The following is a 14,296-nucleotide window of genomic DNA, read 5'->3' as shown; positions in this document are numbered from 1 at the left end:
TTTTGTTTAAAATGTTTAAGGCATATATACATACACACAAATGATTAGAAAAAGTTAACCCCTATGTTACAATAAATATCCAATCATACTATTTTTTTTTTACCTCTTTTTTTTCTCCCACTTCGAACTGAGGAAAAATGCATTTTCTTTCCCCTCTAGGTACAGGGAGACATGGCTTTGTTGAAAGCAGAAGGAAAGACTCAAAAAACAAGAAAAATACATAGCGACTTGCCATAGTGGCTGTGCTTAAAGTTAGCAGAAATTCTCCTAAAGCACACATTGATGTTACTGGCAAAATATTTATTAAAAAAGGCAGCTGAGATAGGCAGCTGAGATAGACGTGTATAAAACTAAACTCAAGGCAGACCATGATGAATGCTGAAACACGTGGGCAAAACCAAACCACAGGAACATAAGAGACATCTAGGAAATCCTCATGAGGTGTTATTTCAGTTGGGTCCTGAAACAGGTGTGACTTTAACAGACTGTAACAAAAGATGGGGTGCAGAACGAACCAAGACCCTGGGACAGGACACGGGAGGGTGTCCTGAATGGCTGCCGAGCCTGCGAGCCCTGGGAGCCCAAGAGAGGTGACAGGCGGCGCGAGGGGCTCACGGCAGGGCTTGAATTTCACAGCGAGCGTTTAAGGTTCTCAATAGAGGATTAACAAATTGATCCCCCGAGACAATCCCAGGACAGGTTACAGTACAGTAAGAAACTAGAATCTGAGAGAAGTGAGGCTTTGCACAGTCTGAGCACGAAAAAAAGACCTAACTAACAATGGGATTGGTGAGGAGGGGTAAAAAGGATGACGTCCTTTGTCTGGTGTGACTTGGCCTTTAAATGACTGAATACAAAGAGGAAAAGTGAAAAGAGTAAGGCCAGAGTTTCCAGCCTGGGAGGCTGGGGAGGTCATTACGGGAACAGGGGCAGATCATGAGAGGTTATCCATCATGCAAGCAGCACTGAAGCATCTCTACAACCTGTAAGCCAGATCTCTCAAGGAACTTGAGGATCCAGTATGCCCACGAGTTTGAGATACTTGGCCCTTGCCTTGGAATCAGTCTGTTTTGTGACATTAGCTTTTTTTTTTTTTTTTTTTTTAATTTTTACTAGCGTATAGATGATTTACAGTGTTGTGTTAGTTTCTGCTGTACAGCAAAGTGAATCGGTTATATATATACATACATTCACTCTTTTTTACATTCTTTTTGCATATAGGTCATTACTGTTTTGTCACATTAGCTGTTGTAAGTTATTTTCTTTAAAACTGCAGTGTAAAATTCACTAAAAACTACAAATGTTTCTAATCTTGTATGCCACTATTCCTTGACCTTAACTAAAATGACAATGCCGTACAAGATGGCATGGTAAAGCAAGATATCCAAGCGAGGAAAAGGCCAAATTTCTACAGAGAAGCAGAGGGACACTTACTGAGGCTGTGTAGAGGGTCTGATGATATGGACTGAAAAAAGCTGTGTACTTTCTGATTCTGCAGGAAAGCTCGTGATGAAGTTGAAAATAGCTGCCTGCATATAAAAAGACATTCATTAATTTCATGTACTATAAATCCATGAGATAGTTTAGATTGTAAACAAACCCAGTGGCAGTTTAATTCAGGTATAAAAAATTGTTTTCCTAAGGAAAAGAATATTATTTTCTAATGTATTTCCCATAGGAGGAAGTGAATAAAAAACTTATTTTTAATTTTATATAATCTAGTGGCAACGCTTCAATTCTAACCAACTATGTGTTATTTCAGCCTTTTACCCAAGCGGTCCAATAGTCGCCTTTCTGCTCAGAAAAACAACTTCAGCTTCTTTACCCGTCTTCATAGGTGTTACTTTTCATCATTTGGGTGTACCATGAAGGCACCTTCCCACAGCCTGAAAGTAAGAGGTTGGGAAGTTCGGGATGCAGGAGTTCTGGAAACTACGAACGGAACGCAGCAGCCAAGTTAGTTACAAGTATTACTACAGACTAAGGTATGACTGATGATTCACCTCAATATGTTGTGTCATACCACAAGTCTAAGCTGTTATTTTTTAAAAAAAACAGCTTTCCTCATGTTTTATTAATGTCATTAAAAGATTCCAACTGGGGCTTCCCTGGTGGCGCAGTGGTTGCGCGTCCGCCTGCCGATGCAGGGGACGCGAGTTCGTGCCCCGGTCCGGGAGGATCCCACATGCCGCGAGCAACTGAGCTCATGCGCCACAACTACTGAGCCTGTGCTCTAGAGCCCGTGAGCCACAACTACTGAGCCCACGCACCGTAACTACTGAAGCCCGAGCATCTGGAGCTGGTGCTCCACAACAAGAGAAGCCACCGCAATGAGAAGCCCGTATTCCAACTGGAGATCTTCCCTACAAAAGGGACTCGCAAAAAGGGGCATAGTTATAGCACAGTCTAATGGAAAGTTTACTTGGGATCTAAATACCAGCTCAATCACTTAAAAGCTGAATCACCCTAAACAAGTTATCTGGCCTTTCAGTTCCGATTTCTTCTTAGGGAATATACTAACATTCTTCAAGGTTATGACACTCAAACAGTATACGCATATTAAACTGTCACCCTGCTCAACATCCAAACCCCCTTCCATTACTTTTGAACATTTTAAATGCTCATTTAAAAATTTAATTCTTAATGTCTCCCCAAGGTTTTGGACCTATCATTCAGATTAGTTATAAAACATCAAAATACCATATCAAGAGATGACCCTTATGGACCAAAGTGGCCTTGTGCGTTAGACAAAACTGCTTCTTGGTTCTCAAATGTGGAGGTAAATATTCAACAGGAGGACAAAGGGAGGAAATGAAGAGATGGAAGAGAAACTGAGATACGAAGTATGGAGCTAATCTAAATTTCCAGGTCTGAACACATTACCGAAGGCTGAGGATTAAAATCCAAAGGCATCTACTGCCCAGTTACCTTTACAAGCCAAATTAACTGGTCAAAAGTACAGGCATATCCAGTATAGGAAAACCACACCTGAGATAAAGGCAGGGGGCTTGGCTGGAATCAGCATACAGACTCAAGTCAGGGTTCATTGCTGCATAACCACAAGATGGCAACTAGAACCCAAAGTGGCCATAAACTACTCGAGCAATCAAATAAGAAAAACAGGATTACACTTTGACATAACAGAAGTCATCCAACCCCAAATGTACACTTCAGTGCCATATCTTCATCTTCCTAATTTACAGTGTACTTGGAAGTCAATGCAGTATGTCCTGTACCAATCCAATCTCCACTTCACTTATAAATTCACTACCTACCTCTCCCTTTCATGTCTCCCCCTCCTTTATAATTGCTACATTTCTTAAATGAACTATAGTGATACTAATCTAAAATTCACAAACTGAGAATAAGTCTCCTAAAATCCAATTAATGGTGTTGAGACCACAGGCTAGCCATACAAAAGAATCAAAGATGTTTTTAAAAGGAAGTATTACGAAGAAAACATTTTAAAAATATAACTTTTGAAGAGAAAAAGTCTTTTCAAGCTGGACACAAAGCCCTGAACCTGTAAGAGAAAAGACTGATAAATCCAACTACATAAAAATTTAAACCTTCTGCATGGTCAAGAAATAATGACCAACAGTGCTCCTTTCTTTTATCTAACAAATAACTCTTATAAATTAGTAATCAATAAAAAAGTGAAAGGGACTGAAAAATTCATTCACAGGAAAGTACAAATGGCCACTCAAATACAGATTAAAATGAGATACAATCTTCCTTTTTGAGACATTGGCAAAGATGAGAAGCTGAGAGTATTTATGTCTGCTGAGGTGTGGAGGAGATGCAAAAACAAGGCTTCTGAGGGTATAAAGTGCTGCTGCTTTCTGAGAAGTAATCTGGAAGTACCGCATATTAAAAAATGCACACTGTACTTCTGACCAAAAATTCCAATTCCAGACATTTCTCTTACAGAGAAGTGTGTTAAGAAACATATATGTGGACAGTCACTGTAATATTCTTGTAGCTTTAAAATATTTAGGAAGAACCAAAACAGCCATAAAATACACTGATTAGTTTAATTATGGTACAACTAAAAATGGAACATTATGTAGCAAACAAAAAATGAGGCAGTAATCTTTTTACATGTACTGATGCTTTACCACGTCTAATATATTTAATGAAAAGACTAAGTGGCAAAAAAGTGTGCAAAGGAGAGTTCATTTGCGCAAAGGAAATACACACAAATACACAAATTCAGGGATGTGTACATGCACAGAAAATTTTTGGAAAGGTACGTAAGTTTTTAATGAAGGCCACTTCTAGTGACTAGACTTGAAGAAAGGGATATTAGGGACTTTTCACATTACACCTTCCTTTGCATTCTCCACAAATAGCTTGAATAACATCTTTATAGTAAAAAGGCTATCCACACACACACACACACACACACACGAGATCATATGAGGAGAACCCTAAAAGCTATAACAAGGAGTCCAACACATACTTCTTAATTGTGGTGTTGGCCAAGAGCCAAATTTCTGAAAGTGGCTCCTTGTGGAAGTATTTTTTTCCCTCTGAAAACCTCAAACTTACAGAGAAGTTGCAAATAGAGTAAAGAGAATTTTCTTTCTAAACCATAAATAATTGACCTCTGCTGCCCCAACACCGGGTGAAACATGAGTATTCCTACAAAGACATTCTCCTACAATCAAAATCAGGACGTTAACACTGATAAATTATGACCTCCTAACCCCCAGATGCCATTTAAATTTTGCCAGTTGATCCCAAAGCATCCTTTTTACCACAAAGACCCAGTTCAGATCCTGCGCTGCATCCAGCTAGCTGTGCTACCTTCTCAGCCCTCCCGCGACTGTCCTGGCTTTAAGAGGACAGCGCAGATATTTTGTGGAATGGTCACAATTTGGGTTTGTCTGCCGTTTCCTCGAGATTAGGTTCACAGCAGGAATATCACAGGAGTGAGGCAGTGCTCCTTCGTTGCAGCCTATTGTGTGGTAGGCGATCCTGAGTCAAGTTCACTCTCCTGGATCCAAGGAGCATCTGTCAGACTTCTCCACCCAGAGTTACTCTCCCTCCTTTAGAAGTAATAAGCACTGGGAAATGACTTTGACAATGTAAATGTCCTAGTCCTCAAACGTTCAATCTATTCGTTTATTATTTATTTCAACATGGACCCATGGTTTCCTATTTTATTCAATGTTACTGTTATTATTTATTTTGATGTTCAATTTACTCCAGATTTGACCACTAGGAGCCCCTTCAAGCTGGTCTTTGTCCTTGGGATCAAGCCAAACATTCCTTGAGCGCTTCCTTGCTCTCTGGCACAATGGGCTCATCTTGTATTTTTCCTCCTCCAGCCCTGCAATCAGCTTCTCCTCCAAGGAGCCCTAGCTCTGTTCAGTGGAGAACAGAGTTACAAGTCAAGCTCTGGATGCCAGGGATGCCCACCACTACTGGGGTGTGGCTGCTTCCAGACACTTTCAATGCCCAGAGCCAGGGAACACATGTGTACACAATCACATTTATTTCTGTATCTACCTATATATGCTGAAGATCACGAGTCTGCACTGGTATCTTCAATTCCAATGAGACACTCCAGGGTTCATTCTGGTTTTCTCCTTTCCATACCATAACTCTCTTCTCCAACAGAGAAACTCGGTTCTCATGATTCTTAATATACACCCTAACTAGGCCCACCCCGCTGTAGTAAGCTCATCTGTCTCCCACCGTCACTGCTTCTCCCTTCGGAGCCCTGCGCGTACGCCCTCCTGACCCCACCTGGGCCCCACGCCCCGCCAGGCCACCTGTCACGTGTGCACCCTCTGGAACATTAGGCCAGGCCTCCCACCACCATCACGGGGGTGAATGACTTCCCTCCCCAGAGGCTGTCACCCGGTGCAGACACCAGGCTTGCGCTGCCACCCCCCACCCCCGTATCACAGCTGCACAAGCCCCTCCTGAGCCACCTGTATGTGCGGGGGCCTGAGGGCTTGCCACCCTCTAAGGCGTGGACCACGCGCCTCCAGCAGCCTAGAATCCCAGCACTGCGCTCACCCCAGTACTGTGGGGCACGACTCTGCCCTTTAACAGGCTCCCCAGGGATGTACCACCCACCGATGCTAGAGCAGCAGCACAGGGGACTCAGGAGTTCAGCCAACTCTTCCTCGCCCAGCCCCCCCCCCCATCTCAGCCCTGGAATGCTCTCTGCGCCCACCCCCAAGAGGCCCAGCCCCTCCCCTGCTCCTCGTCCTTCTCTGGACCCTCCCACTGTGCCCTCTGGGACCCTGCCCTTCAGTGAACGGGCTGGTGCCTTCTGACTCTAAAATTCTGCCGGCCGGGCCCGCTTTCCTCACAGCCCAGCCACCCTCCACGCCTTCCATCGTGCTCGTAGGGGGGGCTTCGAATCGGACCCTCCTGCTCTCTGCTCCTCTGCCTTTTCCCGGTCACTCCATCTCCTCTCTGGTTTCCCTCATCTGCTTCCAAGTCACACCCTAAATCTTGTCATACAATGAAAATACCCTCCCTCCCGGATTTCTGCTTCTGTCCCCAGCCCCACCCCATCCTGAGAATACTCAGGGGGCCTCAGGGGAGCAGGAGGGTCACTGCATGAAATGGCTCGTACCTCTGCCTCAGCAAGTCCTCCTCCCAGGTTGGGTCCGCTTAGCTTCAGAGGGCAGATCAGTCTCACCTAAGCCCCGACTCCAAGCCACACATGCGCCAACACTGCTTTCACTTATTTTACTTATTAATAACTGCAAGTTTCCAGTATAACAGCATTTGTTTCCTTGGCCGTTATTCCTTAGTTTCTCCCTCCTAAAGGCCTCAGAGAGGGATGAGCGCCAACAATGACCAAAACCACACTGCAAACCTCGGCCGCCCTTCTCTTTCCCACCCATTAGCCTACCCTTACTCAACAGCTTAAATCCAAAACCATCTCCAAAGTTGAGCTCTTGGACAAGGGCCTCTGAATTTCAATAAATATTTTATGGTGAAAATAAGAGGTTTCACTGAATATCTGCATACTTTGGAAATGATTTTTATGATAACAGACAGCTGAAAAGTACAATGATATGAGAAATTCATTTGGTGTCTACTACTAGCCTAGATCTAAATAACACAAGGATAAAAAGTCCATTCTGAAAAGTACTCCAGAGGAGGAATCTCTGTGATCTCCCCTAGAACTCCATCCTCAGCCCCGGGACGGCCGTGGCCCAGGCTGTGAGGCTGCCGGGGAGGTGCCAGTAAACCGTTACCTCAGGATGGGCTCCAGGTCAGGGTGCCGCCGTTCTTCCCTCTTCAATGAGCCCTGATTCAGGGCTCTTAAGATGGTCTTGTCAAAAGTCTCCGAGGACAACTCCTTTGGAAGCTAGGAAAGAAAAACCGCACAACCAACGTTAAGTTTCTCACTGACTGGCAAATGCGTCACACACCAGAGGCACAAAAGGAAGATGAATGCCTCCTACTCAGAAATCATCCCAAAGCAGTTCCTTTTCTAAATCTTCCCGAAAAGCGGCACTGCGCAGGGCACCTCGGGGTCCCGAGGGAAGGGGAGGGGCCGAGGGTGCCGGCAGCGCTAAGCCTGCTCTGGGCCAGCCGGCGCTCCCCTCCCATCCCAGGACACCACACCACGGTTCTTTAGTGAAATGGAGCCTTTCGCAGGGCACAGGGAGTATTATTTTTATCCTCAAATAGTATTCTGAAAACTGTGACCTCTGCCTTTGTAGTAATCACTTTTGCGCCTTCTGTATCACGTGTGAACCTCAGGCCATGTCAGACTGTCAACGCTACACACCAAATAAAGACCTGGGTGTGAAAGATGGGGTGAAAACTCAGAATCTTACATAAAAAGATTAATTGGAAGTTTCGTAACCTTTTCCTCAGAGTGATGGAGGTGGGCCTCAGAGCCATGTACAAGAAATCACAAAAAAATCATCAGTTGACCAAGAAAATTTTTAAATTAAATAAAATGACTTAAAACTTTGTTTTTATTAACTAGTTTACCTATTAAAATACCTAATAAATTGATCCCTTATAAAACTAATTTTCCAAGTCTTTCAAGAAGTCAAAGTTTTAAATTTGACTTTTGATAACTAGTCTTTGCAATTAACTTGTGAACTGCAGGCACTTTCACTAAAATTAAGAATAGAACCATTAACACATTTATCTAAGGTGCCACGGGAATATAACAATCTATACAAATTTGTCAGTTTACATATTAATTTTTAATCGGAAAGCCCAAAGTAAGTATTCTTCTGACAAATAAGCATTGTGAGTCAACAACTCAGAAATGGAAAATTTAACAAAGGTAGTGTAAGTATTACTATTTCAGGCACAGTAAGACTATGGAATCAAGATGTTATAACAGAATGAAGCTCTTCCTGGTCCTCTTATTAACGTGGTAATAAGGTCAAACGCTCTGCTGGCATTCCACACACCCACTGTGTAAATCATGTCCTCAGACCACTAACAGGAAGAAACTCGTTCTGGAGCTACACATTTTTCCAAACAAGGAAATGACCATTCATTTCAGTATTTATACTTTGATGTTATCATTTTAATACAGATTTAGAACATTAGGCATATATCACATTACCCATTTTAAACACAATTTCTCCTGAATATCTGTACACAGCCAAAACCAGCTTCAGTGGAGAAGCTTATTTCAACTACTGAATGACTGATGGCTCTTCTAAACACAGGAAGGTGAGACTATATACATTTTCACCTGGTCAGTGACTGCTCACGTGACTGGGCAGAGTGCGGATATGCAGCCATCAGTATTTGCAAACTGATTTATTTTCAAGTACTTTTATCTTCAATATCCAGGGAGTACTTCCAGTCCTAGAGGAAGGCATATGCGCTAAAAATACATGTCTCTTCTATACCAGTCACTCGAACTTTCTCACCTGCCTGGTCTTTGTTCCAGCATACCCAGTCCCCCACCTCCGGAGCCCCGGCTCAGCCACAGCACAAGCTCAGCATGCTGGAAGGTATTCACACCTCGGTACAAGTTTTTCTTTAAAAACACTGCGGCCTAACAGATAACCATCTACAAAATCTCATTACAATTTGGTTTTTGCAACTCTCCTCATTAATCCGTTCATTCATTCAGTCAACATATAGTTCAAACTCCGACCCCGTCCTAAGTACTGTTTCTGGCCCTGTGGATACAGCAGTGAGGATGACACGAGAACCCTGCCTTCATGGAGCTTCCTTTCTGGTAAGGAGAAATAACACAGGTGCCAGACACAGCTGTCAAGGAGCAGCAGGGGAAGGGGGCCAGGATGTGGAGGACAGAGGCTGCTATTGATATGGAAAAAAGGGTTGGAAAGCACTGACCTCAAACTCACTATAGCAAACTCACTGACCTTCCTCACTGTAGCAAACTTTAGGCGCAGTTCAACAGCCTCCACAGAAGTTAAAGACTGTTAGTATGTACAGGTTTGTCAAGCAGACAGCTTATGCGCTATACCTTTTGTAGATGATTTTAAAAGGCAGATGAAAAGGAAAAAAGACATATGATAAACTTGAAAGGATATTTCATAATCGGCAATTCGTTCCTAGAAGTATGCTAGTTGCCAATTATTTCATATAACCTGAGAAGGCATTGGTCCTATGGAAAAAACATTATATTCAGATGTTGGCTAAGCAGGGGGACCATTAATTACTGTGATTCTGAAGAGCAAATTACTTATTTCGGGCTGCATTTTTTTTTAAAAAAAACACCTAAGCTTTTAGAGAAATTCTGTGACTGAAAAATGAAATCTGTCAAGACAAAGAGTAGATAAAGTTTAGGGAGACCCAGAGGAGAGACCCTGTCGGGCGCCAGGCGCAGAGCCGCCAACAGTATACATCTTGGCAAGGAACTAGGAATAAGGTTCCCTCCCTTTTTTTTTTTTTAAATGTGGAAAACCATCAATTCCTTATATTGGTAATGTAAGGTTAACAAAATCTATGTTTAGAGTAACATGACATTTTCTACAGCAATGTTCATGAAGAGTTGTAAGCCAGCCTCTATATACACGCTTTAATTTTCCTGGTGTTTGTTTTGGTACCAAGGTTTTTGGATTCTGCGTACCAGCGGTCCCCAACCTTTTTGGCACCAGGGACCGGTTTCATGGAAGACAATTCTTCCCTGGACCGGGGCGGGGGGTGGGGGGATGGGATGGCTCAGGCAGTGATGCCGGCAATGGGGCACGATGGGCAGCGGCAGGGGAAGCTTTGCTCACGGCCACTCACCTCCTGCTGCACGGCCAGCTGCTAACAGGCCAGGACCGCTACCTGCCCGCTGCCCAGGGGTTCGGGACCCCTGCTGTATATCACGTAAAAATCATTTTAACAACAAAATCTACACTTTTACCTTCAGCAGAAATTCCTGTAGTTCTTGGTGGGTTTTTGTTACTGTTGTGACTGAAAGATCAGACCAATTTACCTGATTAAAAAAAAAAAAAAAACACGTTATACAGTTATTTCTTAGGCAGGAACTGACTGGAAAAAAGCCATGTGTAAAACAAATGACCTTACTTTAACTTTATCAAGATTAACAATTATAAATATAAAGTTAATCTGGTATTGTCATAATTTCTTCAAAACTGTTAAAATTAACTGTATATTGACATTCTACTTAAAAAATTTTAATAACTCCTTTCAAAGCACATGGTTTTCAAAACAAGCTGTCTTCTAAAAATATGACTGTACTTTAGTAATTTTTCAGAAAGGGAAATGTCTTACGTTCCTTTTGGTGACATTGTAGGGACTCTAAAATGACACCTCGACAGCATAGATCTATGCCCCAAGAAAAAAGAAAAACTCGATCTCCTGGAACTTATTAAACATACATTCTTAAGAGAAATACCAAGTTTACTGCCCTTCTTTGGTAGTATTGTATTGCATTTTTATGGGGACTTATGGTTTATGAAAAGATTTCATCTTTACCTTAATGCTTTACAATCCTATTAACGTAGATGGGGCAGATATGACTACCTCCGTTTTCAGATGGAGAAACTAAAACTCAAAAAGGTTAACTTACTTAGATTCAACTCTAGGTAAGCAGAAGAGCCAGAAGTAAAATCTATTACCCACCTACTTCTTGGATACCTTAAACTCAGTGGACTCGATGGTAGCCCACTAATAATTTCTACTTCACAACTATCTGAGCTGAGTGAACACCTGAACTATGCTAATACATAAGCCTTACCAACCAATCATGCCACAATTAACCAGATACTTAAGAATACACACAAAATTTTATCTAGCAGCCCTCAAACAAATATCCTTATTAACTGGCACATCTTTCAGATGATTTTTAATTATTCAAATGTTTGTTGAGCAGCTACTTGTGTCAGACACTGTTCTTATGAAAGGATACAGGAGTGGACAAGACAGTGAAGCCTCTGATGGCTGAGGTCAGAGTCTAGTGCAGGAATCAGATTAGAGCCAGTGAATGTACAAGGAGCTCCTCAGTGATCAGTGCCCCAAAGAAAACAAGCTGGGCAATGGAGCAGGAGCTGGGAGAAGCACGTCAGAGGGGTGCCAAGAAAAGCCTCAGAGCAGGCGCCGTCGAGCCTGTGTGTGAGCTGAAGGGACGTCAGCCGTGCCAGGGTCTGGGGGAATATCGTTCCAGAGCCAGAGGACAACGAAGGCCTTAAGGAAGGAATGCGCTTAGAGCTCCAGCAACAAACGGAGAGCTGGTCTCACTGGATGAAGAGGGCAGGGGGGCTTGTGTTAAATGTTACAAAACGTAGGTGAAACATGGAGATAAGGAGTTAAAGTTTGAAAATTGAGAGTATTTCTCACAGAAGAAGGCAGAAGCCAGAGTCCTGAAACTCCAACTAATGTACTAAGCAAGTCAGATATGGCGAGATGCAGAGGATGAAGATTCCTGCTCTCTATGAGATGACAGCCTTCTGGAAAGAAAAATCATGTAACCCAAATTAAGAATCTGGGAAAGGGATGATGGTGGTACACCTGGCATGAATGAAAAAACACTCTGCTGGAGGATCAGAAATGACTTTGTGAGGCAAGTACAGCTAAAGTCGGGCAAGCAACACCTCTGGGTAGGAAGCGAAGTGAGGACGCACAGAAACACAGCGTCCTTCCTCCATGTGGCTTCAAGGCGTGGGCAGTCCCCACGTCAGAAGAAAGGGCTTGACAGCGAAGCCCGAGCAGGGAGGGAGGAAGGAAGACGTGGACACGGAATCCACAGCTCAGTCAACAGGCAAAAAGGAGCCGTGGGGACTAACAGAGCTGGGCCCTGCAGTTAATCAGAAAGCTGTGTGAAGGACAGAATGACAGCAGAGCAATCAGAGATAAGAAAAGCCAACAAAGGCCAGAAAATACAAGCCTTGGAGAAAGAAGAGGAGGAGAAAAATACCAGGAAAAGACAATGCCTGTGATCTTGATTTTTTAAAATACTGGTGAATGTTTACTTTCACTTTTTAAAGATATATCTTACACCTTAAATCTAAGGCTCTTATTTCTTTTTAAGAAAACTGTCAGAGTAACTTTAATGTGATACCATTTTTTAACACTTGGCAAACCATGCAGTATAAACTGAAAACAGTACATTCTCTTAATTAAGACAAACACAGACGTGTATAGCTTCCCTTAAATTAGCAAACCTGCCATTAAGTTGTTCCAAAGATCAATTTTCATTCTTTCCAAAAGATCATTTAACATAGTATGAGATATCTTTTTGGGTGAGAGTAGCTTACTTTGAAGGTGTACTCCCAATATTTGTCAGCCCTTTTTCTCTGGACTCCTTTCAACATTATCTTCTCAATGTGTACAGCTGAAAGAAAGAAAACATGCTGACTTGTTCTACAGAGACTAGATACATATTTCCCTTACCCAACCTGACAAAGCCAAACGATCAAGCTATTTATCTTCATCTTTACTACTAGCCTTAATCATGAAATAAAACAAAAAACCCAGAAGCACAGCAATGTGCTGTCCATCCATGAAGTAATTTATTTCTATATCCACTAAGCATGCTGAATGGCTGAAGTCATTTCAAGCACTCTGCTAAGCACCAAAGATAAATAATAAAAGGCGCCTGCAGTGAAGATTATTTTTCTAGATGAAATCTTCGGAACTGTTAATTCAGATTAACACAAATACAGCACTTTAGAGTCATTCAATTATTTATGCATATCAGGTGTAAACTAGAAAAATTTTTTTTTTAATTTGGGGGGGGAAAGACCCTTCAAAAGTAATATGAACTGGTAAAAATTTCCTTCCAATTGAGAATTTAAAAATTGTTTTTCTCGAATGTGACCCTTAATATCATACAACAGTAACACAAACTTAACATTATAACAAACTATGATGGTTCACTGTAGCAAAATTTTTGACAATTTATTATACAGATAAAATAGTGATTATAAATTATATTAACGGCTTAAGAACAATTACTCTGAACTGAACTAGATAAGATGGTCAGTTGACTCGTGAAGTAATAAGCAAAAGTGCGAATCCCCAAACCACTCATTTCATACATCCTTCAGTAAGAGTTATCACCTTAGCAAGTAAACCTCTTTACAGATCGAAAGGAGCCAGTCTACTAAGCATAATATAAGGACTTAAGAAAAAAAAAAAAAAAAAAGATAGTTGCTCACGGTGTAAGTAGAAGAAATAGTCATGATAAAGGTCACAGGGAAGAAGTTAGGAAAGTGACTCAACAGAAGGTCACTGCTGGATTCAGGGCACAGGAGATGGAGAAGAAAGGGAAGGACTCACTCTGCCTTAAAAGAAGAAGTTAAAATAGGCAAAGTAGAATATACAAAGTAACAAAAGTATACAGGAAGACTTAAGATTGCTGTAGATCACAGAAGGTGAGCACTGAGAAAGCAGGAAACGTAAGATTACAGAAATTTGCTGGTAAACGGGTATAATAAACTAAGGAGATACCATTACCAGTATTTTGTGTTAACTTTCCAAATGTATAGTGTTTGGTGGCCTGCTTCTGGGCCAATTTCCCTTGGTGGGTGAGAAATGTTGAGAATGGGACAAAAGAAAATCTCAGAAGCCAGGTGAGAAGCCTTCAATTGTTCACAACGGCTGCAGTATGATAAAAGCCAAAGTGGGGAAGTCAGAGTCTGCTGTTTCTAGAAGCTGTTCAATTACATTATGTGAAGGATGATGCTATTAAATAAAAACAAACCACCTGAACTAATAAATGTTCCAAAATATGAAGCAGCTTTACTTCTAGGGAAGGGGACCACGGGGTATGGGAACATGGCTATGGCTTCAGCCTTGATTTTGTGAAGGATGATGCTATTAAATAAAAACCACCTGAACTAATAAATGTTCCAAAATATGA

The 14,296-nt window shown here is 42.0% G+C and overlaps 1 protein-coding gene across 7 annotated transcripts in view; it reads right to left on the bottom strand.

Annotated features, from left to right (window-relative positions):
- The window catches only part of ZCCHC2 (zinc finger CCHC-type containing 2), a 53,371-nt gene that overhangs the window by 24,252 nt on the left and 14,823 nt on the right, over positions 1–14,296 (bottom strand). For all 7 annotated transcript variants that reach the window (XR_003677161.2, XR_003677162.2, XR_003677163.2 and 4 more), the window contains exons 3-6: positions 12,690–12,766; positions 10,337–10,408; positions 7,230–7,342; positions 1,435–1,529 (exon numbers count right to left, since the gene is read on the bottom strand). Coding sequence is in view for 2 of the 7 variants with exons in the window: in XM_024133930.3 (XP_023989698.1) it covers positions 1,435–1,529; positions 7,230–7,342; positions 10,337–10,408; positions 12,690–12,766 (357 nt within the window). In the remaining 5 variants the exon portion in view is untranslated. The remainder of the gene's footprint in view (positions 1–1,434; positions 1,530–7,229; positions 7,343–10,336; positions 10,409–12,689; positions 12,767–14,296) is intronic.

The sequence above is a fragment of the Physeter macrocephalus genome, chromosome 19 (assembly GCF_002837175.3).
Source record: "Physeter macrocephalus isolate SW-GA chromosome 19, ASM283717v5, whole genome shotgun sequence".
Classification (NCBI taxonomy): domain Eukaryota; kingdom Metazoa; phylum Chordata; class Mammalia; order Artiodactyla; family Physeteridae; genus Physeter; species Physeter macrocephalus.
This window is presented reverse-complemented; position numbering and strand designations above follow the sequence as displayed.